This window comes from Haliotis cracherodii, unplaced genomic scaffold, assembly GCF_022045235.1.
Source record: "Haliotis cracherodii isolate W230 unplaced genomic scaffold, xgHalCrac1.p SCAF_11, whole genome shotgun sequence".
Lineage (NCBI taxonomy): Eukaryota > Metazoa > Mollusca > Gastropoda > Lepetellida > Haliotidae > Haliotis > Haliotis cracherodii.
In genome coordinates, this window is record NW_027266266.1 from 33,877,777 (window position 1) to 33,905,305 (window position 27,529).

Sequence of the window (27,529 nt, forward strand, 5' to 3'; positions counted from 1 at the left end):
TTACTTGCTAAAACTTTTTGTTTTCCCCCTTCCTGACCACGCGATCTCATAGCATGGAGAAAGTTCCAATTCAAGATGATGACATTCCAACCGTCAACAAATTGACAAGATGGTGCCTCTCTTCCCGCCTTTTCAAGTGCAACAGAGACTTTGACAAATTCACTTTGATCTTTTTTGCGTATGTTTTTCTAAAAGCTTCTCCCGAAGTCAATTATTGTTCAAAACTGAAACATCACCACCTTGCGGGCTATTTATAGTCAGGGTGGGGTTTTAAGGCCGTTACTCTTCCATTTTCGTTCAAAATGTAATAAAGTTTGGTTTGTATACATGTAGGACTTACTATCTCCTACGTAGGACTTGCTATCTCTTATGTAGGACTTAGTATGGCCTAGAATCACTTTCTCCTACGCAGGCTTTGCTGCCTCAATGCTCAGAGACTTTTTGTTGGCATTTAAACTGTGGACTATGTATCCAGGTGAGCTTCAGTGATTGTGGCATTATCTAGTTTCACTGCTTATTCGATATCTCTATATGCATACCAGTTTGACACCAGAAAAGCCAATAAATTGCATTTTGTTCCTGTTTAGGCGGAATGACCCCATCTCTACTGTGAGACAGGCTGCTGAACTGGCACTTAGCAAGATGAATGTCGAGGAAGCCCAGAAGTGCATTCAAGTCACCAAAGTTCTGTCTGCAGAAATGTCAGCTCTCAAACCTCAGCCAAAGAAGACTTGAGTTTGCCATTGAAATCTGCCCTGGGATAAGGCAGTGAAAATATTCACTTCCATATGATTCCTGTGCTGCCTGTATGGTACCACAAGAACTATTTCAACAATGGAACATTTTTTAATCTTTAAACCTTTCAATTAATTCACTACATGATTCCTTTTTTTTCAAGGCCTGTCATGTTTGGAATAAGTCACCCGGCATGTTTCTAGCCCTAAAATGTAGTTCTACCAGATTAGTATCTAATGACCTAAATGTTGTTCTACCAGATTAGTAAGTAATGACCTAAAATGTTGTTCTACCAGATTTGTATCTAATGACCTAAAATGTTGTTCTACCTGATTAGTATCTAATGACCTAAAATGTTGTTCTACCAGATTAGTATCTAATGACCTAAAATGTTGTTCTACCTGATTAGTATCTAATGACCTAAAATGTTGTTCTACCAGATTAGTATCTAATGACCTAAAATGTTGTTCTACCAGATTAGTATCTAATGACCTAAAATGTTGTTCTACCAGATTAGTAACTAATGACTTAAAATGTTGTTCTAGCAGATTTGTATCTAATGACCTAAAATGTTGTTCTACCTGATTAGTATCTAATGACCTAAAATGTTGTTCTACCTGATTAGTATCATGTGTTGTACTGTTGCCATGTTATAGGAAACATTCCATGATATGTATTGTGCTGTTGCCATGTTACAGGAAACATCCCATAAGATGTGTATTGTACTGTTGCCATGTTACAGGAAACATTCCATGATATGTATTGTACTGTTGCCATATTACAGGAAACATTCCATGATATGTATTGTACTGTTGCCATGTTACAGGAAACATTCCATGATATGTATTGTACTGTTGCCATGTTACAGGAAACATCCCATAAGATGTATATTGTACTGTTGGCATGTTACAGGAAACATCCCATAATATGTGTATTGTACTGTTGCCATGTTACAGGAAACATTCCATGATATGTATTGTACTGTTGCCATGTTACAGGAAACATTCCATGATATGTATTGTACTGTTGCCATGTTACAGGAAACATCCCATAATATGTGTATTGTACTGTTGCCATGTTACAGGAAACATTCCATGATATGTATTGTACTGTTGCCATGTTACAGGAAACATCCCATAATATGTGTATTGTACTGTTGCCATGTTACAGGAAACATTCCATGATATCTATTGTACTGTTGCCATGTTACAGGAAACATTCCATGATATGTATTGTTCTGTTGCCATGTTACAGGAAACATCCCATAATATGTGTATTGTACTGTTGCCATGTTACAGGAAACATCCCATAAGATGTATATTGTACAGTTACCATATTACAGGAAACATCCCATAAGATGTGTATTGTACTGTTGCCATGTTACAGGAAACATCCCATGATATTTATGGTATTGCTGCTCGGTAAGATGAGATGTTTATTGGCATTATGTCTGTGATGTCTACAGCATATTCAAGAGGGTTCTTTTGTAACTTTTTCATAACAGTTGCATAAACGGCTTTGTCAGTAAGAGCTGGTACAAAATATTGTGCCAATAATACAGTTAAAATGATTATGCCCTGTTTACCATTTCCTTCAGTTACAAGTACACACAACCACACTTATTCATTGGAAAATGTAATATAAGTTATTGCATTATGGATAAAAGAATAATTTGTAAAGTCCGTTTGTTATTGTTCTTGATTGAAAATGTGAATATTTGGCACAAAGGCAGAAGTTATATGCTTTCACCAGTTTTTTGTTGATGACACAACAGGAACTCGGAATTGAGATTCAGCTGTAGGATGCATTTTGGTATGTCTTTAGTATAAATAAACATTTGAATCATGTTGTTCATTATTTAATAGCCGTTAAACAACACAGCTCACCTCGTAACAATCGGAAAGGAATGAGCTTTTATGGCACCTTGCTGTCTCTGTGAGGACGTGCTCAGTCATCCTGGAAGGCAAAGTTCTGATCTGAGCATTGAGCAAATGGGATGACCACAGGATGCAAAATTAGGACCATGCTGACAGGTCTTATTCCCTTGCCCAAACATCAGACACGTCCTGTTGTCTTAAGGTGATGGTAAGCCATGATGCTGCCACCAACGTACCTGTCATGCTCTTGGAGTGCTGCCTAATGGTACGTCTCTCTTGATGACCTCAAAGCGGGTGTGCCCACTGTTGTCTGAGATGCCTGTGTGCCACAGTCAGAGGCATTCTTCAGAAAGGTCAGCAAAATAGGCATCCATACAATCTTCAGCTACTGAGAACACAATGAAGGTTGAAAAAGTGTCTCTTTCGGGTTCAAAATTCACTGAGAGACACTTGGGTGACAAATCGGTATGAAAGGAGGTGCCGTCTCCTCAAGAGATGGGAGATCTCATTGCCTGTCCCACCCTCCCACAGATAAAAGGGAGCAGACGTTCCTTTCTGGTCTCAGGAACACTGACATGCTCACAGGCCTTTCAAGTGAAGTGGTTCCTGTAGGTCTGAAAGAGCCACAGAGGCCCATGCCATACCACAAGTCCCATTTATCCTGAAAGAGTTCTCAGAACCATTACCTCATCCATGACAAACTTGGATTACCAGGACACCATGCATTACTCACCCCAGCACATGTGTTTCTGCCACTAACACAGCCTCTTCCTATGATGCTGAAACCTCATACTGGCATTATGCCCCACCAACAGGAAAGATCAGGCAATCAAGTCATTTATTGAGCGGTAGGGTTATAAAGAGCAAGTCATAAGTTTGGAAGATTGTTACACTCTACCATTCCCATCCTATACCATCAATGTCATCAGGTAGATTGATGTGTTTAAGAACAGGTCTGGCCATATCCTGAAGATGCAAGATCAGTGCAAGTATTGATGTCTTCCAAATCGTGCAACACCATACGCCAGCAGATCCAGGAGCCGCTGAAGAGGAATATACTTCTCCACCATCACCCTGGCTTCTATGATACAGGTACGACTGTCCGATTTTGAAAGTCAGTGAGATCTTTCCAAATGAAGATATGTCACGTGGGGATATGATTATTATTCTGCCCCAGATATATTGTCAAAACCAGAGACCAGCTACACAAAGAACAAGCAGTCCTTTTCACAGAGGCAGAGACAAGTGACTCGCATCAGGTTCAGCTTATCACTCACATCTCAAACTCATGTCGACCTTGCTTGTCGCATGACAGCCCCGGGAGAAGTCAGGGATCGCCTCATGCAATACGCCCAAAATTCGAAGTTAATAAAGGACGACACTTGACAGCTGGAGGTTGTAAATGAAGGTACAAGCTACCTTTCCCAGGTCTTATGGTCCATCCTGTAAAGCGCTGATTCCTTTTGGGAGGCACCAAGCTAGTCGCCACAAAATGCTTCTGGACAAAGGAGCCATCAGGGCTTTAGAAGAGTCATACATCATCCAAGGATTCTACTCAACAGTCTTCTTGGTTTCGAAATAAAATATATTGGAAATGTTAAATCTATTTGAAATTACTCAACTAGGACTATCTAATTCATCGTCACAAGTTCCAAAAAATATTAACGAATGCCCTCAGACGAGCTGATTGGGTGATAAGCCTAGACTTTCAGGACGCCTATTTTCACGTCCTCATCCATTTAAGTTACCAAGTTAAGTTACCATTTAAGTTACCAACATTATTTACAAGTTGTAGTCAAGAAGCAGAAGAATCCGTTCAACATTCTATCGTTCACCACATCGCCTTATCTCAATTATTTACCAGGATTTTTACCGGTTATTGCGTTTGCTCATCTAAAGCTTGAATACATGACAACATTGAAGACTTCCTATCGGCCGGTCAGGACAAGTCGGAGATCAAAGAGAACACAGTCTGCCCCATCCAACTACTTGCACCTCACAAAGACGACGTCACAGTACAGGGAAAACGGTTTCCTCAAAACATGAAGTTGTACAGCAACTAGCTGGAAATCAGAGCGAAAATTCAAGCTATCAAAGCTTGGCAAGTTCGGATCCACCATTCATCAGTGCTGATCGCGAGGATTCCAGAAGTACCAGAAAGTGGAAGGTAAGTTGGCCATTTGTACCCTTGTCTACGAGAGCGTGGTCAAGATCAGAGGCTAACTTAATCGAATCTTAAATCAAGGGGTATGAGGTTATATAAGGGTTGTACATTATAGTGTCGGATGTAACAATGTACTAGCCACCAGAAGTGACGTCATAGGAGACATCAGTACCCATTCGTCACCACTCGCCCCTTTCCGTAACCTGCAAGAAGACTCGTCCCCCTATCGATGAATGTTATGTGCGAAAATACGACAAACCAATCAGAATGCGCGAATGATTTCAAGCTCTTCGTCAAAGAATCCCTCAGAAATAATTTTTGATTTTACATATGTCTTGCATCTATAAATATACCAAAGACACAGTTAAATGTGTTCAATCATACTGTATAATTCCGCACGTCCCGATGTGCTTTAAATTGCATCTGAAATATACATAATAATATGAGGAAAATATGTGAACCATTGCGCAACGAGTTGACAATTGTTTTAGGTATGCCCGTTTGCGCTAAGACGGAACCCGGTCGCAAAAATGGCCACGAGAGGGGCACGAGTCGCTATTCGGCTTGTCCCGGAATAACACGAGTTGGTCACGAATGATCAGTACCTGACAAATACGTCAAATATACGCAAATATCCCCGACAGGAAACGGAAATGTGGGAAATGCCATGGAGTGGTTATGGATACAATTATGTTAGCCTAAAGGAGCAATAGCTAATATGTACCGGTAAAGAAGTCATAAATTATCTCAGAACCGGAAGTGACGTCAGAAGTACTCCAAAGACTACAAAAGGTAATAAAGAGACGTTATAGGAACTGTAGTGACGTCATAAAATGCCAGAACTAGAAAATCTAGAACACAATATCAGGCAATTTACTGAATATACTCTTTAAAAAAGAAAAAGATACTCGGAAATGTTTCAAAATGTTCAAAATTGTATGATATATCAGTTTTTAGTAATAGTTGTGATAATAATGAACCAATTAGGAACACATTACAACTGATAGTGAAGTATGATAGCAGATGTTATGACCACCAACGACCTTGAGTCGCTCAAGGCGATTTGAGGGAGTCTGTCTCTTGCGTCGCCTGGCCAACTTCAGACAACGTGGTCGGCGGCCTATGACGTTGACGCACACGTCTCCCTATCTCCCTGACGTGTTCAGTGGACAAATTGTCTGGGCTCAATGATGGCCATGGCATTAAATGCATGACACGTGACCAGCGACGATTGCCCCAGTTTCGACGTTGTGTACACACCGTTGACGTCTGTTGTCAGTGAGACGATTTTTGAGATTAAAAACGAAAAGATTTGGAAAATATGTGTTGACAACGAGTTGGCGGTGCACATGCTTTGCAAATCCTGCAATCGATCGAAATCTGCACGACAGTTTACGAATCGGATTTCGCTTTCTTTGCGTGAGTGTGATTGGACTATGCATAGACAATGTACAAAATGTACAAAATGTAACTCCATAATGCCAGCCTAGTTCGGCAAGGGTGGAAACTGGACTTTTATAGTAAGTTAACTCTCTTGCCTCGGGAAGATGTGGGTGGTTAGGCTCGCTGACTTGGTTGATGCATGTCATTGCGTGAATCGATGCTCAGGATGTCAATCATCTCCGCCAGCTGATTCACTGTATGAAACAGTTCTACCGCCAGAACATCTCCTCCACCAGCTGCTTCACTGCATCAAACAGTTCCACCGCCCGAACATCTCCTCCGCCAGTTGCTTCACTGCATCAAACAGTTCCACTGCCCGAACATCTCCTCCGCCAGCTGCTTTACTGCATCAAACAGTTCCACCGCCCAAACATCTCCGCCAGCTGCTTCACTGCATCAAAAAGTTCTACCGCCCGAACATCTCCGCCAGCTGCTTCACTGCATCAGAAAGATCTACCGCCAGAACATCTCCTCCGCCAGCTGCTTCACTGCATCAAACAGTTCTACCGCCCGAACATCTCCTCCGCCAGCTGCTTCACTGCATCAAACTGTTCTACCGCCCGAACATCTCCTCCGCCAGCTGCTTTACTGCATCAAACTGTTCTACCGCCAGAACATCTCCTCCACCAGCTGCTTCACTGTATCAAACAGTTCTAGCGCCAGAACATCTCCTCCGCCAGCTGCTTCACTGCATCAAACAGTTCTACCGCCCGAACATCTCCTCCGCCAGCTGCTTCACCGCATCAAACTGTTCTACCGCCAGAACATCTCCTCCGCCAGCTGCTTCACTGTATCAAACAGTTCTAGCGCCAGAACATCTCCTCCGCCAGCTGCGTCACTGCATCAAACTGTTCTACCGCCAGAACATCTCCTCCGCCAGCTGCTTCACTGCATCAAACTGTTCTACCGCCAGAACATCTCCTCCGCCAGCTGCTTCACTGCATCAAACAGTTCTACCGCCAGAACATCTCGTCCGCCAGTTGCTTCACTGTATCAAACAGTTCTACCGCCAGAACATCTCCTCCGACAGCTGCTTCACTGCATTAAATAGTTCTACCACCAGAACCTATCCTGCGATAGCTGCATCACTACATTAAACAGTTCCACCTCCCGAACCTCTCCTCAGCCGGTTGCTTCACTGCAACAAACAGTTCTACTGACCGAACCTCTCCTCCAGCAGCTGCTTTACTGCATCAAACAGCTCTACCGTCCGAACATCTCCCCCGCCAGCTGCTTCAAAGCTTCAAACAGTTCTACAGCCAGAACATCTCTGCCAGCTGCTTCACTGCATCAAACATTTCTACCGCCCGAACATCTCCTCCGCCAGCTGCTTCACTGCCCCAAACAGTTCTACCGCCAGAACATCTCCTCCGCCAGCTGCTTTACTGCATCAAACAGTTCTACCACTCAAAACTACAGTAGGCAACTTTGATCTGAAGTATCTTTAGATGACACTAGTGACACTACGCTAGACGATTTTATTTAATATCTGTCTGTTATCCCTCGATAAAAGCACACAAATGAAAAACAATCCTTATGATTACCAAGTTAATCCTTTCGTAGAATGGTGAATAGTGAGTGTTAGAGCCGAATTTTAGGTATTTGTGGTTCATTGAGAATCCTTTTAATTGGAACTTTGTTAGGGTTTGTATGTGTGCATGGATGCATGTGTTTAGTATAATTATAAGATAAAACATTAGAAACAGCCAGCCCTTGCTGCCAGTGGCCGTTTCAGGCTATTTTCCCAGGGGTTGGTGACAGCAATAGTATAATGTTGCAGCTAAGACTTTAATTGTTTTGTGTGGAGTCTTAGAGGTCGTGACCTGATCATCAGCGATAAGCATCCCACAAGAATTTCAGATATATAGCTGGACGAATGAGTGTGAGAAAGAGAGCAGAGAGTTTTAAGATACGAAAGAAGTAAGACATGTTTCTAAGAGAGTGTAAGAAGATTGTGTTAAGGGAATAGAGGACATACGGTTTTTCAACTTGTCCGAGCTACTGTCCGAGCTACTGTCCGAGCCACGGTACAAGCTATCCTGCATTTATCCTGCAACTGTGCTGCGACTGTTTATTATATTACGACTTATTCTTGGAGTGTGTGATATGTTATTCAATCATTGTGTGGATATTCACTGAATTTATGGAATTATGGTATATGGAATTTGTGAAGTTTGAAATTAAAGACAATATTAAAGTGCTGGATCGAGTTGAAACTTTGATATCCTCTATCTCCATTAATTAGATAATTTAAGAGTTCACATTAAAAGTTGAAAAACCCGTGAAAATCCGGATGTAAACCTAAGACTTGGACATGGAGAAGATTGTGTCTCCATTCGTGAATTGGCAACAGGATCCTGCAAAGTTCAAAACGGATTAACACAGATTGGATTAAGGACTCGAAGTCGAGGTAAGGTATTTTATTTTCTCAAGAAGTTGACATTGTGAAGTAAATGTGACTTTTATGGTTTTATCAATGCGTGATAAAAGAACTTACGGGTAATAAGACTACCTGTTCGAGTATTGAAGTGTGTGTTTATTCAGAAACAAGCAAATACAGGAGGGATTATATGTCACTGGAATCGTGTATACACCGAATTGGACTTATCACATAGGATTACGGAACTCAAGAACTGTAAGTTACATCAAATATTTCATGATTATTGGAACTGGTGTTGAACTGATTTGAAATCATGGCAAGTAGAACATTGAGTGATGCTGTTACAAGTGACAAAGAACTGATTCATGAATCTGCAAGAAATGCTAAATCATTAATAACTGAATCAAGATTAAGAAAACAGACTGAAAAGGGCCAAAAATATGTTTTGAACATGGCACAGGATAAAATGAAATTCTTATACAAGCAGGTTTCTTCAAAGATAAAGGACATTGAGTATTTGATGAGCTCTGATGCAGATTTGGATGCCGTCAAAAATGAATTTGAAGATTGGAAGGAATTATGTGACAAGTTTCAAGAATCGGCTAAAGCTTATCATGAAAAACTTCATAGCCAATCAGCTAAAGGCGATGAAGCAACTTGGTTCCAATCAAAGTTAGGCACCTTTTCGCAGTTTGAAAGAAATGTTACCTCCTTCATTAAACATTACAGTACGGGAGATGACATTTGACCAGAAGATAGTGTTTCTCAAGTTGGATTACCTAAGGGTTCAGTAATCTCCTCTGCCTCCTCTGCCAAAATGGAGATCCTTGCAAAAAGGGCAGAACTTATTGCCAGACAGAAATGTTTAGAACGAAGACACCAATTAGAAGAAGAAGAAAACAGATTAAAACAAAGACGAGAAAGATTAGAACTTGAGACAGAAGTAGAAATTGCCGATGCCCAGTATGAAATTTTTGACCAGTATGACCGAGAATCACACAGTTCTCGAAAACCATAAAGTTCACTAAGGTCCTTCAAGCAAGTAAAGACCCGAAATAAAGATTTGAACCCAGAAGCTGAAGAATTTACCCCTATACAGAGTACAAACCTACAGGTTGGAGTCCACAATTCAAAATTTGATGAAGTATGTAAGCAACAGAATGAGATAATCCAGCTAGTGGTAGAACACCAGAAACTGGCCACGCTACCCACTAGGAAGATTCCTGTGTTCAGTGGTGACCCACAACAGTTTAAGCCCTTCATACAAGCATTCGAGCATGGTATAGAAGATAAAACCATCAATTCAAAAGATAGGCTCTATTACTTGGATCAGTACACCAACGGTGAACCGAATGACTTGGTAAGAAGCTGCCTATTCATGAACCCTGAAAGTGGCTATGAACAAGCCAGGTCACTGTTGGATAAGAAATTTGGGAACAAGTACAAGATAGCAACAGTTTACATGGACAAAGCATTGAAATGGCCGGCTATTAAGTCAGAGGACAGCGAAGCACTTAACAGCTTTGCTGTATTCCTGACCAGCTGTGGAAATACCATGACCGATATCGACTATCTAAGAGAATTAGAACACCCAAAGAACATCAGAGAGTTGATCCAAAAGTTGCCATATAAGTTAAGAGAAAGATGGAGAACAGTTTCGTTTAATATCTTGGAAAGAAGAAATGTCACCTTTGCGGACCTTGTTGGTTTCGTAGATAAACAAGCACAGATCTTGTCAAGTCCTTTGTTTGGCAATATCATCGACGACATCCAAGTTCAAGCAAGACCAAAGATGAAAGAAGCGCCAAAGAGATATAAGAGCTTTGCTACCGACACATCAAAGTCTGAATTAGGTCAAGAAACTGCCACCAGGGCAGCCTACCCAGTTCAACCAAAATTGATGACATCTGGTAAGCCATCTGCAACTAGAGAAAGAACAGCCAACACGTCTAGAGCATTCATCAAGCCATGCTGGTTCTGCAATGAGGACCACACCATGGAAATGTGCAAGGGAATGCAGTGTAAGACGTTGGATGAGAAGACTGACTTCTTAAGACCAAAGGGCTTGTGTTTTGGCTGCTTACAATTTGGACATATGAGTCGCGACTGCCCCAGCAGATTGACATGTCATATATGTAAACTGAGACATGCAACCTGTTTTCATGACAACAGTAAGGACAGAGAAAAGAAAGAAATGGACCAAACGAAGCCAAGGGTTGTCACAAACAACAGTTTGGCTACGAGTGAGAGCGGGGACCACAAAGACTTGAGCTACATGCCTGTGATCCCTGTTAGGATTAAAGTCAACTCTGGTGACAGATATGTCAAAACATATGCCTTCCTTGACAACGGCAGTTCAGCAACCTTTTGTACCAGCAATTTGGCAGAGGAGCTGGAAAGATGACAAACATAGTTGTCAGCACCATGACTCAAAGGAAAACTGTAAATACCTCCATCCTATCAAATCTAGAAGTTGGTGACATTGACGGAAACAATTGGGTCAAACTGCCTACTGTCTTTACACAGGATGAAATGCCAATTTCCACAAGCACAGTCCCCAAAGAAAAGTTCATACATCAATGGTCCCATCTACAGGACGTCACACTACCACCTATAGATGCGGAGATAGGACTCCTTATTGGCAACAATGTCCCAAGAGCAATGGAACCGTATGAGATAATCAACAGCGATGGTAACGGGCCCTATGCAGTCAGAACCATTCTTGGATGGATTGTAAATGGGCTAGTACAGGAATCAGAATCTCCCAGTGAGATCTCAGTAAACAGGACTGACGTTCTTGGAGACGAGAAATTGGATCTTCAGTTAATAGGATACTTCAACAGGGAGTTCAACGAGCGCATCAGTAATGATCAACCTGAGATGTCAAGAGACGACAAGCAATTCTTAGACATCATGAACTCCTCAAAGACACTGACAGGAGGACATTACCAGATGTCACTCCCATTCAAAGATGCCCAATTAGATTTTCCTAACAATAAACTACAAGCTGAACAAAGAGCCATTTCACTTAAGAAGAAATTTAAGAAGAATGAAAACTTTTATGAAGACTACAAGGTATTCATGAAAGATCTCCTGGACAAAGACTATGCCCAGAAAGTACCAGAGAATAAGAAAGACCGTAAGGATGGAAAGGTGTGGTATATACCACATCATGGTGTGTACCATCCAAAAAAGCCAGAGAAGATACGAGTTGTATTTGACTGTGCAGCAACTTTCAGAGGGAAATCTCTAAACGACCACCTTCTACAGGGGCCGGATCTAACCAATACCCTATTGGGAGTGCTCCTGAGATTTCGCCAAGAACCAATAGCTCTGATGGCAGACATCGAAGCTATGTTTTACCAGGTTAGAGTTGAACCAGACGACTATGATGTTCTGCGGTTCCTATGGTGGCCCAATGGAAACTTGGAGGAAGAATTACAAGAACATCAGATGAAAGTGCACTTATTTGGCGCTGTCTCATCACCAAGTTGTGCCAACTTTGCCCTGAAAGAAACAGTGAAGGACAACATGGACTTGTTTGGCAAGGAAGTTGTTCATGCTGTTGAAAAGAGTTTCTACGTGGATGACTGTCTTACTTCAGTCCAATCTGAGAAAATGGCCATTGAAATGTCACATAAGCTGAGAGAAATCTGTAAGAAGGGTGGATTTCGCTTGACAAAATGGATAAGTAACAGCAGAGCTGCGATAGAATCAATCCCAGAAGAGGAGCGAGCCAAAGAAGTTAAAGACTTGGACATAGATGATGCTTTACCAATCGAAAGGGCATTAGGTGTACACTGGTGCGTCGAATCAGATACATTTGAATTCCGGATTGCAATCAAAGACAAACCAATAACGAGAAGAGGAATACTGTCAACTGTCAGCTCCATCTATGATCCATTAGGATTTGCAGGCCCTTATGTTCTCAAAGCAAAGGGAATTTTACAAGACCTCTGCAGACTTAAGATAGGATGGGATGACGTAATCCCCGTTCCCTTGCAGAAGGACTGGACCAAATGGTTGTCGGAACTACGCAGGCTTGAGGAAATGGTGATTAGAAGATGCATTCAACCAAATGATAGTAATCAGAAGATGGTATCTCAAATACATCATTTTTCGGATGCCAGTGAAACAGGTTATGGAACTGTTTCTTACCTAAGACAAGTCAGTAGCACTGGTCAAATTCATTGTGCATTTCTCATCAGCAAATCGAGAGTTGCCCCACTTAAGCAGATCACGATACCAAGAATGGAGCTATCAGCCGCTACTCTAGCAATACGGGTAGACAGTATGCTCAAATGAAAGCTGGAAATGCCAATTGACCAAACTTACTTTTGGTCAGACAGTATGTCAGTTTTAAGATACATCGCCAATGATTCAATGCGATTCCATACCTTTGTGGCAAATAGGCTGTCAGTAATTCATGAAGGCTCAAGCCCATCTCAATGGAAGTATGTGGACACTCAGAACAATCCTGCTGATGAAGCATCTCGAGGACTGTCAATAGATGCATTTCTGAAAGATACCAGATGGCTCTCAGGACCAAAGTTCATGTGGGAAGATGAAGAAATGTGGTCTCAACAGACACACATTTTAACAGATATTCCCAAGAAAGACGTTGAATTAAAGAAGGTTGCCCGAGTCAACTTGATAGACTACAGCAAGCCATGTAAGGACATAGACAGCCTTATCAGTCACTATTCTGACTGGTTTGCACTGAAGAAAGCTATCGCATGGGTGCTCAGGATACGGGAAGTACTCCTGGATCGCAGTCAAAAGAAGAAGGCAGGCTTAGCACCTCAGCAAAGCATGCCTGTAGTGTTGACTGTGAAAGACTTAGAAAATGCAGAGAAAGCCATTGTTTGCTATGTTCAACAGCAAGACTTTTCAAGTGAACTTGAAAGACTTAATTCAAACAAAGAGCTTGATTTGAACAAAGGTAGTCCAATCTCCAAGTTTGATCCATTTGTAGAAGATGGTGTGCTGAGGGTGGGTGGAAGACTAAGTCGCGCTAACATGCCCGAAAGCTCCAAACACCCAGTGATTCTACCAAAGAAATCGCATGTCTCGGAACTGATTATTCGCCATGTTCATCGTGAATGTGGGCATTCAGGCAGAAACTTTGTACTTTCAAAATTGTTTGAGAAATATTGGATTATCAAAGCCAATGCAGCAGTGAGGCAAGAAATACACAGATGTTTAACTTGCCGACGCAATCAAGTTGTAGCAGATAAGCAAAAGATGGCTGACTTGCCATCTCAACGTGTGACTCCTGATGAACCTCCTTTTACCTTTGTTGGAGTGGATTACTTTGGTCCATTTGATGTAAAACGTGGACGAAAGCATGAAAAAAGGTATGGAGTTTTGTTCACGTGCCTCACAACTCGTGCTGTGCACATAGAAGTGGCGTATAGCTTAGACACTGACTCTTGTATTAATGCATTGCGCCGTTTCATGGCTAGAAGAGGTCAAGTCAAAGTCATCAGATCAGATAATGGTACCAACTTTGTTGGAAGTGAGTGTGAGCTCAGAGAAGAGTTAAGAGAACTGGAACAAATGTCAGATTCATCAAGAGATGTTACAAAGAAATGTTGAATGGACATTCAATCCTCCTGCTGGTTCCCACCATGGCGGCGTGTGGGAGAGACAAATCAGAACCGCGAGAAAAGTGTTGAGATCTCTGGTAAGAGAACAAACGTTAGATGATGAAACTTTGCGAACTGTGTTGTGTGAGGTAGAGGCTATTATCAATAATAGACCTATCTCCAGAACATCAAGTGATCCAAATGATTTGGAAGCCCTCACTCCAAATCACTTGTTGCTCTTGAAAAGAAAACCAAATTTGCCACCAGGTATGTTTGGTATGGATGGTCATTATCCAAGACGGAGGTGGCGTCAAGTGCAGTACATGGCAGATCTGTTTTGGAAGAGATGGTTAAGAGAGTGCCTGCCATTCCTACAGGAGCGACAGAAGTGGGTGAAGCTTAGAAGAAATTTGAAGATTGGTGACATTGTGCTCATAGTGGACAATACTGCACCTAGAAACTCTTGGTCGATGGGCAAGGTTGTGAAGCTTATGCCTGACAGAAAGGGTGTTGTAAGACGGGTTGAGGTGAAAACCCAGACAAAGGTTTTGGACAGACCTATTAGCAAGCTATGTTTGCTTCTAGAGAGTGACACTTAAGCTGTGTTTTGAGATTGTGTGATGTTGACACTGCCTTAAAGACAGGATCAAGACTTTGAGGCTTATGAAGTGTTGACAGTATAGAACATAGGATGTAATTCCTGTACAATGTTCAATGACAATGAGCTGTCTTGATGTTAAGATGAATGGCATTGATCAATATTGTATGTTTACTACATTCATGCATAATGTAAAAGACTAAGATTTAAATATGACAAACAGGATCATCTTATGTTATAGAATGTAGTTATGCAGCTAATTACAGTTGCTTAGGAAGACATTGTTGTACATTCAAAATTCGCTCTGTCCATGAGTTCTTGGTAATTGTTATAGTCAAATACAAGTAACAATTAGGGGCCGGAATGTTAGAGCCGAATTTTAGGCATTTGTGGTTCATTGAGAATCCTTTTAATTGGAACTTTGTTAGGGTTTGTATGTGTGCATGGATGCATGTGTTTAGTATAATTATAAGATAAAACATTAGAAACAGCCAGCCCTTGCTGCCAGTGGCCGTTTCAGGCTATTTTCCCAGGGGTTGGTGACAGCAGTAGTATAATGTTGCAGCTAAGACTTTAAAGTTAATTGTTTTGTGTGGAGTCTTAGAGGTCGTGACCTGATCATCAGCGATAAGCATCCCACAAGAATTTCAGATATATAGCTGGACGAATGAGTGTGAGAAAGAGGAGAGAGTTTTAAGATACGAAAGAAGTAAGACATGTTTCTAAGAGAGTGTAAGAAGATTGTGTTAAGGGAATAGAGGACATACGGTTTTTCAACTTCTCCGAGCTACTGTCCGAGCCACGGTACAAGCTATCCTGCATTTATCCTGCAACTGTGCTGCGACTGTTTATTATATTACGACTTATTCTTGGAGTGTGTGATATGTTATTCAATCATTGTGTGGATATTCACTGAATTTATGGAATTATGGTATATGGAATTTGTGAAGTTTGAAATTAAAGACAATATTAAAGTGCTGGATCGAGTTGAAACTTTGATATCCTCTCTCTCCATTCACAGTGTTCACAGTGAGGTCATGTACAAGGATATTTAAGGATTGTGTTTCAAATTCTTTTGCGAATCCTTTCGAAGGAAACGTCCGTAATATGCTGGCCAAAGTTGAAGGTACGTTGTTATTGATAATCAAGCAATCGGCCGTGATCCCTCTGTTTGACTACCCGATCTGTTTGATCATGAGCGCTTTATCACTGCAACTGTAAATAAAAGTCAAGAGCTCTTCCTTACTTTTGATATTCTTGAGCGCTATATCTGTAAACACATCCCCCATCTTGCGTAGACTCACTGCTAGTTAGCTGTGAATTGATAATACATGACCTGTATTTAATTGTATCCTTGTTTCCTGCATGTTGTCCATTTGTACCATTGTTTTCTATATGTCTCGTTTATATCATAAAACGGTGTGTATTCAGAGCTAATTCGTCGGTTTGGCGGTCACGACACCAACAGCAGAATCCCTCAAATTATGTTTTTGGCACTGTTTTTTGGTGTGTTTGTCATTGTCTACTCAAACTATTGACAGTGTGTGTATCTTTGTCCACTCAAACTATTGACAGTGTGTGTATCTTTGTCCACTCAAACTATTGATAGTGTGTGTATCTTTGTCCACTCAAACTATTGATAGTGTGTGTATCTTTGTCCACTCAAACTATTGACAGTGTGTTTATCATTGTCTACTCAAATCTTTGACAATGTGTTTATCATTGTCCACTGAAACTATTGACAGTGTTTTTATCATTGTCTACTCAAACTATTGAGAGTGTGTTTATCATTATCTACTCAAACCTTTGACAGAGTGTTTATCATTGTCTACTCAAACTATTGACAGTGTTTTATCAGTCTCCTCAAACTATTGAGAGTGTGTTTATCATTATCTACTCAATCTATTGACAGTGTATTTATCATTGTCTACTCAAACCTTTGACAGTGTGTTTATCATTGCCTACTCAAACCTTTGACAGTGAGTTTTTCATTGTCTACGCAAACCTGCATGGCATTTGTACAACAATGTAGTGATACCCACGTTCTCCAAATTGGGTAGTATACAGTGATCACAGATTTACTATGTCTAGTACCTTTTACAAATTGATGTGATTGTTCTGAAATCTGATAGTGATCAAATAGGGTATGATTTACGTACATTTCCAAAGCTTCTCGTGTTATTATATGCAGATGATACAGTGTTATTGGCAGAAACGGATAAGGATCTTCCAGTCCAGTCATACTTCTATTAGACGTTTTATATTGTACTAATTCTAATTGTAATCAATGTGACAATTCTTTGTTTTTAAATATGACTTCATGTATCACATAATATTTACGTATTCGATAGTATTAAAATTAATAACAGATTGAATAACATATATATATATATATATATATATATATATATATATATATATATATATATATATTGATATCATCAGATAATGCAGGGTAAAATCATATATACAATAATGTTAGAAAATAACGGAATCTCCTTTACAAGATACAATTTTTTTGTCATTCAGAAATCATTTATGTATATTGTGTGTATTTACTTATTTATTTTATTGAAATGTTTTAGATTAATTTGTGTGGCGAAAGTAATGCAACAAAGGCCGTTCTCGACGTGGATGTATTTTGACAGCTTGCCCTTGTAGTCTAAGACATGCCATTCAATTGCACAACTATATGCACATTATTGTCATGGGATGCCGTTATTGTCTTGAATCACATCTGAAAAGCACATGTCAACATACAATTCTTTCGCTCTTAGTCAAGCGATAAACGTTCTCATTTACTCGTCGGCTACCGTGGAAATATTCCTAATCGTGATGTACTACGTTCGAGCCCAGTCACAACTAGGTAGATAATATTACTTGTTCCGAAACTATACCCAGTTGTCTGACAACACGCGAGGTCAAACCGCGCGCACCTGTCGCGAAATCAGCGACCATAAAGCATTTACTCATTGTAAACATATAACATATGTAAGAGACTTCCGAAAGATTATAATACGATTATAGAGTACAATCTACATCTTTAAAATGATGAATTATGTATTAATATCAATTGTCGAATGTTAAAAATATATAGAGGATATTTCATTTGTCGAGTGAAATATCATGTTTCTCTCATCCAGTGACGAGGAAAAAGGAGATATTTTCACGAGTGGCGTAAATTCTTCCTACCTAACACACGGGGACGGTTCACTTTAAAAGTAGTTTTGTGTTTGCTAAACCTTAAACAATGTAAACAAAAGTTTAAAAAAATATTAAGGGTCACGAACACTCTTTATCATACATTTAGATATGATTATATACAAAAACAACTTTAACAAAAAAATATTTCCTTGAAAACTAGACCGCTGTTGGAAGCGAAAGATTGCACGATAATGAAGTAACAAAAATGGCGAACACTCTCGATTGATGAGTTAAATAAGAAATCTACAGTTGATAACGACACATTTTCGAGAGGATAACAAACGGCAACAAGTGATATTCACTCCATAAATGACAATCTGTCATTATTTGGCCTTGTCAATGTGGAACTAACATAAAAAGGACGTCAACAGTTTGTGTACGGGCTAGACACTTACGATAAAGGGAGACAATGTAAGGGGAGGTAACTCTTGTATGCCAATAGTTCCGTCAAAGTGTTATGTTCACTGCGGTGAAATTTCAAGTGTTATGTTCAAGGCTATATATATATAATTAGATATCAGTTATAGTACGATCAAGGTTTGTTACATGAACATTAGACATGCTGAAAAATCTATTTTAGCAAACCAATCAGACGCCATCGAATCCCAGATTATCCGTCATACAAATATGGCAGAAAAAGGCCGAGATGTTTTGTTTAGAATTAATTCGTCTGCTTTGCGTCAAATATTAAGTACATGTAGTTTAACAAAGCATGAACAAATTGTCTAATATGCTCCAATATTACCTTAACTAATATCATCAGTAAGTGACAGGATTGGTTGGTTGTTTTAAGCCGCACTCAGCAATATTCCAGCTATATGACGGCGGTCTGTAAATAATCGATCCTGGACCAGACAATCCAGTGATTAATATCATGAGCATCGATCCACGCAATTGGGATCGATGACATGCTTCAACCAAATCAGCGAGCCTGACCACCCGATCCCGTTAGTCGCCTTTTACGACAAGCATAGTCACCTTTTACGGCAAGCATGGGTTGCTGAAGACCTAGTCTACCCCGGAATCTTCACGAGTCAGTACGTGACAGGAAGCCAGGTGAGCTGTTGAACTACAGCCTATTTTGTAAAATTTAGAATAAATGTAGACATAACAAATGAAGAAAGACATTAGAACGGTTAGGCTCATAACCTTTGGTTAGCAGAAGCAAGAGCTGTTATTCTGTCCAGAGGTAAACCAATGACGAGAGATCAAGTCAGTGTTTTATAATCACCCAAAAAGGAAGCCTGTGATTAGTTGCAGCCTGAATTGATAGCAGCACAGCTTTCTTGACGTCATTTATTGACCAGTAAATCCTTCGGTCTTAACTGACCTTCACAAGGCGGCAGATCCCCTGCGGCTGGGGCTGGAAATTGAACCAGGAGAGCCTTCCCTAATCTGAAATGATTTTTTAACACGTAGCTTCTAAAATTGATTTTTATGAAAGTGCATATATACCTTTAAAATTAGAAATACAGCAAAACATCTAGTATTTCTGCAATAAGAGAATATATAACAAACAACAGAACAAACAATACTCATGGGCTCATGTAAAGTATATTCCCAAATGATAAATAAAAGCAAACAAAAGTTTTCCCTTAATCAAAACATGCAGCTATCAGTCACGGCGACTACTGCTTGTAACCTTTCACCTGCAGTGGAGCTGTACATAAGCCCTTTCACCTGCAGCAATGGCGCTGTATATACCCCCGTTACAGCTGCAGTGGAGTTTTATGACACCCCCGTGACTGCTACAGTGGAAGTTTATATTACCCTGTGATATTTGCAGTGGAAGGTTTAATACCCTGTGATATTAGCAGTGGAAGTTTATATTACCCTGTGCCATCAGCAGTGGAAGGTTATACTGCCCTGTGACATTTGCAGTGGAAGTTTATATTACCCCGTGATATCAGCAGTGGAAGTTTATATTACCCTGTGACATTAGCAGTGAAAATGTATATTACCCTGTGATATCAGCAGTGGAATGTTATATTACCCCGTGATATCAGCAGTGGAAGGTTATACTACCCTGTGACATTTGCAGTGGAAGTCTATATTACCCTGTGACATTAGCAGTGAAAATGTATATTACCCTGTGATATCAGCAGTGGAAGTTTATAGTACCCTGTGACATTTGCAGTGGAAGTTTATACTACCCTGTGACATTTGCAGTGGAAGTTTACATTACCCTGTGCCATTAGCAGTGGAAGTTTATATTACTATATTACCCTTTGATATCAGCAGTGAAAATGTATATTACCCTGTGATATCAGCAGTGGAAGTTTATATTACTTTGTGCCATTAGCAGTGGAAGTTTATATTACCCCGTGATATCAGCAGTGGAAGTTTATATTACCCTGTGACATTAGCAGTGAAAATGTATATTACCCTGTGATATAAGCAGTGGAATTTTATAATACCCTGTGACATTTGCAGTGGAAGTTTATACTACCCTGTGACATTTGCAATGGAAGTATATATTACTATATTACCCTGTGATATTTGCAGTGGAAGTATATATTACCCTGTGATATTTGCAATGGAAGTATATATTACTATATTACCCTGTGATATTTGCAGTGGAAGTATATATTACCCTGTGATATATGCAATGGAAGTATATATTACCCTGTGGCATTTGCAGTGGAATTTGATATTACCCCGTGACATTTTCAGTGGAATTTGTCATCACCCCCGTGACATTTGCAGTGGAATTTTATATTACTCTGTGCCATTTGATGGGGAATTCACCCCGTAGCATGGTCGTACACATTAGTAAGCTGCAACACGATTATATACATGGGATGATCTGATATAACATTGAGCTGCAAGACACGATTCTATATATGGGATGATATGATATAACGGTAAACTGCAAGACACGATTATATACGTAGGATGATCTGATAAAACAGTCAGCTGCAAGACAATATTATGTACATGGGATGATCTGATATAACAGTACGCTGGGAGAAACGATTATATACATGATGTGAACTGATATAACAGTAACCTGCAGGACACGATTATATACATGGGATGATCTGATATAACAGTACACTGTAAGACACGATTATATACATGGGATGATCTGATGTAACAGTACGCTGTAAGACATGATTATATACATGGGATGATCTGATGTAACAGTACGCTGTAAGACACGATTGTATACATGGGATGATCTGATATAACAGTACGCTGTAAGACACGATTATATAAATGGTTTGAACTGATATACCAGTAACCTTCAAGACACGATTATATACATGGGATGATCTGATATAACAGTACACTAATGTCTGAAATGTACTGTGGGTGAATCGGGGTAAGGATGGTGCAATATTATTTGTGCTAGGTAGTATTGATTAACTGACTGCCACCGTACATGATTGATGGTTCGTATGCATTCATCGCTTTTATTGTCAGACAAATGGGGCGTTGCTTCCCACGACGGTTCCAATCATCTACATCACTATGGTTACGTGCCGCCCTAGAGTTCGCCTGGTTGTTTTGCAATGAAATGAAATGAAAACTATATACAATGCACCCTGTTATGCATATCATTGTCTCTCGGCATTTTGCTCATATAATGATTTGCATGCGTTTTATTTCCAAGATGTTTCTGGGCGTGCGCATGTGTGGCTGCAGATGTTTCCGAGTCACTAATATAGTATCGTGACATCTGTCTGGTCCCGAGTTTGTGGGCGTGCGCCTGTGTTTCCGAGTGTATATAGTTTCCTCAGCCATCGTGTCCATTAATAAGAGAATATAAAACATGTGTCAAAGAAATCACATATTAATTCAAGCAATGCAGTGTGTATCATACGTATGTCTTTTATTTCTCAGATCAACAAAAACTGTTTCTCATGTGCAGATTTCATTTACGGGACCATACTGCACACTTCAAGGCGAACATATTGACATAGTTCTATGCAGACCGCCTCCGTGGTCTGGTAGTACAGCGTACGCCCGGAGAGCGGAATGTCCGGGGTTCGATCCCAATTCGCGTCATAACGTTAAAAGACGTTTAAAGATGGTACATGTTGTTATCCTGTCTGGTGGGGATAAAAGGGGCTAAAACAAGGACTGATCGGCTTGGAGTCAGCATACTGTTCTGAGTGGGGTATTCATGTTAAACTGCGGCATGGTATTTCAGTGGGCCAGCACTATAAATCGGCATCAGTCCGGACTAGTACACGCACACGCGCACACACACACACACACACACACACACACGTGTATGTACGTCGCTATATAAGTGTAATAATCTTGAATGCGACGTTAAATCCCATTTAACCTCACCTTTGTTCAATGCACTTATTGATCATCATCATGTGTAAGCTTTCGTTTTGTATGAAAGCGTCTTTGTTTTACACCACTTTCTTTGTGATATTTCTATATCCGAATAACGATGTCTTTAGAGTTGACATTTATGTCGAACCATCCCTATTGTCAACATATACACATGTGAAATATGTTCTCCAAACATCGGAGGTTATGTTCGAAAATAACCGATGATTACAGAAATAAATAGAGGAAATCACGCGAGTGTGTTTGGGGATGGTAAATATCCTGCATTAGGAATAAACATTGTATTTAGCGAGCCTTGGTGCGCATTAATATTTATTACGTCACAGGGTTAGTGATGATTGTGTCAGTCGGACAGTGACAGTAGCCAATAGAGTTCCAAGTGAAATCTGTTTCTTATACAGTGGCGAAGCAACATATACGCAAAACAACAATTGTTTTTACTTGCCTTTCGCGGCAATTCATCGGTCTGTCCGCTAGAGTAACTGCCCTTTGTCAAAGGGAAGCTACTCTTACCCTAGTCTATGAGACGTCACGGCCTCGTTCAGACGTTGTTGACAGTCGGCCTGTTCTGTCATAACGTTAAGAAACGAAACAAGGTAACAATTCATACATATTTCGCCTAAATCCAACTATTTTTATTTGTGGAAAAGGTTTCAAGCCGCAGAGATCTACAAGCACAGATATGGCTACTGATCCCGCTTGACTAGGCCTAGTGCCCTCGCAAAATTGTTTCAAAATTTATATCTCCAAATTTGCCAAACTTTTAAAATGTTTTTTTAAAACTTAGTTACGTCACAGATAGACACTGATTTTCAGTATCTAAGACTGTTTTTTTGGATAATTATAGCAATTATCCCTGTAGTTTATCCAGACTTAAGATGGTTAATTATGACTCGATCGCCGAATTACAAGTGCGACGCCATGTTTGTTTATAAACACTGAAAGTAGTCACTGCTTGACCTTTGATATTTGCATCTCTATCTGCATATGATCACAACAGATATCGTTTTTATCCGTTGGCTTTATCCTGCCGAGTAACCTACCCATTATATGATAAACAGATTTATCAAGTGATGTTACTGGATATGAAGAAGGACGGCCGAGGTGTACCATGACGACGAAGGTGTTGGCGGTGTAACATGACGACGAAGGTGTTGGCGGTGTGGTGTATTGTAAGGGTGCAAACAACGAAGAAAGACGACACGGGTGTGAAGTACAAAAATGACCGTTTGAGATGACTTGATCAATAATGGGTCCCGCCCCCGCGATTGGTTGTTGTTCGTACCGCGTGGCATGGCCCGGATCAAACTCCCGATGACAAAGTGAGGGAGTCTTATTCACTCCTCTAGCAGCGCCTGGTTTAGTTAATGTAGCGGGCGGTGGCCTTCACGCCGGCGTACACGTGCTCTACGGGGTTAAGGTCAGGACTCATGCCTTTAGTCTTCGTAATATCATTGGTCTTCGTATAATCAGGTGACAATTTCGTCCTCTGCCACGGCCGTATACAATACCACAGGTAACACTTGCGTCCTCTGCCACAGCCGTATACAATACCATAGGTGACACATTTGTCCTCTGCCACTGTCGTATGAAGTACTACATAACTAGCGGCCCTCTACTGTATTCCAGCAAATGGGCTGGTAATACTAAACTTTCCTTATTTTCTCCGTGGAGACGGGTACAGTATTTGTGTAGTGAAAGTTACACTGACAAGGTAAACCTATCAAGGCGACATGGCTATGGCCAATGCTGTGTGCTGTGGGTGTTCACGACACCATCAAACATGGGACACATACTGCTGATGACAGACCAACACGTGGAATTTCAAGATACAGACGAAACATAATATAAGTGTTTCAAACGTCTGTAAAATACCTGTGGTGTTCAACGAACGTCAACAGCCGCTCTACCAAGTTCATCATCGTGCTGTAGTCTCTTTATATTGGCATCACTGCCAAACTAAACACATCATGCACAATTATTAGTCACAATCCCTCAGAAATGTGTTACCCCGTGACAAAATATACCAAGTGTTCGAAACTTCCGGGTGTAAGGAACATTCTCCCCAAAAGTTATGTTCAAATCTTTCAAGGTATGAACATTTACTCTTTTTCGTTAAATATACGTTAAGTCGTGTGGACATTCTCCAAGTATTCCAACTATTATGTTTAAACAAGTCACGGCAGCAGTTTTTTTTTCTTTCAGTATTTCATGATTCTGCGACAATTTGTTTTATTCAAAATACGTCATGCGAGATGTTCATCCATATCTCCAAACAAACATATGCTCGAATATCTTTCCATAGACAATAACACGTCATCATGGACAGTGCAGTGTGGGTTCTATGTATATGTTGTAGGAACAGAGGAGACATACTCAACCAGAACCTGATTGTACATATGGCTGCGACACAAGTATGGTAGCTGATGTCAGAACCTCACTGATGACAGCAGGACGCTCATGTTGTCGGCTGGGCACCGGCGTTTGACACAGGATATAGTTTGTGCGCCACCAGCTATCGATCAACGGAGGACCAACATGTGAGTTATATGTTTGCAAAACTGAAACCTGTTCACTGCTGATAATCGATCGCAGTGGGTATTTGTTGTGTGATCGCCTGTGGATTGTGTGATCAGATTGTTAACGCGATACCGCCAATAGTACTACTGTGTCATACGAGTGAAAGATAACATCGGACCATGCACTTTGTGCGGGACAACCGCCAGCTTATACGCACTTCATTGAAGATCGTGGATACTCTCTATACCGTACGTTGTTATGGTGATTATGAAACACCACAACAAGGTGTGCATTACCATTCATCAGCAATATGTTTAATTACAACTGTCGTCACATTAGTGGTGATAGCAATTGTAGTAACAGCTACAGTACTTGTAGCATTTGCAGTAGTATCATTAGCAGCAGCAGTAGTAGTAGCAGCAGCAGAACTAAAAGCAGCAGTAATGATAATAGGAGCAGTAGTAGCAATAGTAGTAGTAGCAATAGTAGTAGTAATAGTAGTAGTAGTAGCAACAGCAGTAGTAGCAATACTAGTAGTAGTAATGGTAGTAGTAAAAGCAATGGTAGTAGTTGTAGTAGAAATAGAAGTTGTAACAGTAGTAGTAGTAATAGTAGTAGTAGTAGTAGTAGTAGTAGCAAAAGTAGTAGTAGGAGTAGTAGTAAAAGTAGTAGCAATAGTAGTAGTAGTAGTAAAAGTAGTAGTAGTAGTAGCAATAGTAGTAGTAGTAGTAGTAGTAGTAGTAGTAGTAGTAAAAGTAGTAGCAATAGTAGTTGTAGTAACAGTAGTAATATTAGGAGGAGAATCAGCAGTGAGTGAGTTGGGCTTAATGGAGCTTTGAACAGTATTCCAGTTATATCACGGCGTGTCAGCTTAATGTGGGAGGAAAACCCGAAGTGATGCAGGTATCAGACGTTTGCCACTTTGGTGAAACCCACGAGCACGGGTATGGTGCTGACAAACCTAGACACATATACTGTTTAGCATGATACATACAGGAAGACTATACTTATTCAAAAGTACATATGTGAAATATATCATCTCACTAAATGTTGACGCTGCATCAGTAGTAACCTAAGAATTGTAGATAAATACTAAAAGAATTGTAGATAAATACTAATACATACCCTGGACCCGCTGCTTCGTTATCAATTTCCTAATATATCATATTTAGGATTCGGTATTATAATCGAAGATTAACACATAGGTCTTACTAAAATAGGCCCTTGCAATTTTTTTGGATAGTGATAACAATGTTTTTCGGATTGGTTATCGCGTGCATTGAAAATGTTTTTGTCTAAAGTGCTGTGAAACAACTCTAGTGACCAGTCATTATAGCTGCCAAACCGCCATCACTACAATGAAATAAAATAAAATAGACCATCGTGTTTTCTTTAAGTGGAAATACAACCAGAGAAAAGGGAAAAATATACTGGCCAAAAAAAGAAACGCATAGCTGAAATCTGTTTTTCAAACTTGACTGTTATTAAAGATGAAGGCTTGAACTCAATATAAATGTCATTGCTAACTGTGAATATTGACCTTACACTAATCTATTGCACCCGAACACAACATTTGGTGACTTGTCGCCAAAATACAGCATCTTGAAACCAAACTGGGAGAAATTGCATGGAGAAAAAGCTGTAAGCATGCTGCACGTGCAAATACGGCTACTTAACCTTTATACCGATGGGCATAAACAATTTGGGAGTCCTGCTGCGAATCACTCTCCGATGTTCTGTATACTCGACTCTCATGATGCTAAGACTGAATGAAGAATGTAGAAACAGAGCCATTGGACGTCTGGAAGCTGGAGAAAGTCAGACATCAGTAGCCCGGCACTTTAACGTGAGGCAGAGTACCATTTCTCGTCTGTGGCAGCGCTACAGACTCCACGAATCGACAAGAGATCGACCGAGAAGTGGAAGACCCAGGGTCACAACTGCGGCGCAGGACCGCTTCATCCGGGTGTCGAATCTTCGCAACCGGACAATCAGTGCAGCATTCACAGCTAACAGTGTTCCTGGTCTTCGCAGAGTCTCAGCGCAAACCATCAGAAATCGCCGAAGACAGCATGGGATACAGCCAATGAGACCATATACAGCGCCCGTTCTGCTGCAACATCATCGTCGTGCACGTCTGCAATGGAGCAGAAATGTTCGACCATGGACCCTAACGCACTGGAGAAGGATATGGTTCAGTGATGAGTCGCCATGATGGTAGGATGCGTGTCTACAGACGGAGAAATGAACGCAACACTCGACACTGTATTCATAAAGTCGACCGATACGGCGGTGGAAGTGTCATGATGTGGGTAGGCATATCCGTGAATAGTAGGACAGATCTGGTGCACGTGCAGGGAAATTTAACTGCCGTACGCTACCGTGATGAAATCCTTCAACGTCACCTTATTCCCGCCATTGACGCCAGAAGAGAGATTTTCTAGCAAGACCGCATACTGCACGTGTTACCATGGATTATCTTGCCCACAGCAATGTTACTGTGCTGCCATGGCCCTCCAAATGGCCTGATCTAAACCCCATTGAACATATGAGGGATCTGCTAGACAGACGTGTACGATGCCGACTGCCTCAACCACAAATGCTTCAAAAACAGCTGAACCATGCATTGCAGGATGAGTGGAGAGGGATTCCACAACGCCAGATTCGACAACTCATACAGTCCATGCCCAGGCGGTGCAGAGCTGTGAT

General features: G+C 40.6%; 3 protein-coding genes across 3 annotated transcripts in view; all 3 read left to right on the top strand.

The window, feature by feature from the left end:
- The window catches only part of LOC139456419 (uncharacterized), a 48,111-nt gene extending 45,576 nt beyond the window's left edge, over positions 1-2,535 (top strand). The window contains exon 9 of the mRNA XM_071238119.1: positions 588-2,535. Coding sequence (XP_071094220.1) covers positions 588-735 — 148 coding nt within the window. The 3' untranslated portion in view covers positions 736-2,535. The remainder of the gene's footprint in view (positions 1-587) is intronic.
- Positions 2,536-9,977: 7,442 nt separating this feature from the next.
- LOC139455029 (uncharacterized) lies at positions 9,978-11,003 on the top strand. Its single transcript, XM_071236614.1, has one exon. It carries the CDS (start codon positions 9,978-9,980, stop codon positions 11,001-11,003), a length of 1,026 nt encoding a protein of 341 aa, XP_071092715.1.
- Positions 11,004-11,023: 20 nt separating this feature from the next.
- LOC139455030 (uncharacterized) lies at positions 11,024-27,022 on the top strand. Its single transcript, XM_071236615.1, has 4 exons — positions 11,024-12,652; positions 13,070-13,591; positions 14,565-14,699; positions 26,855-27,022. Exons 1-4 carry the CDS (start codon positions 11,024-11,026, stop codon positions 27,020-27,022), a joined length of 2,454 nt encoding a protein of 817 aa, XP_071092716.1.
- The last annotated feature ends 507 nt before the right edge of the window (positions 27,023-27,529 follow it).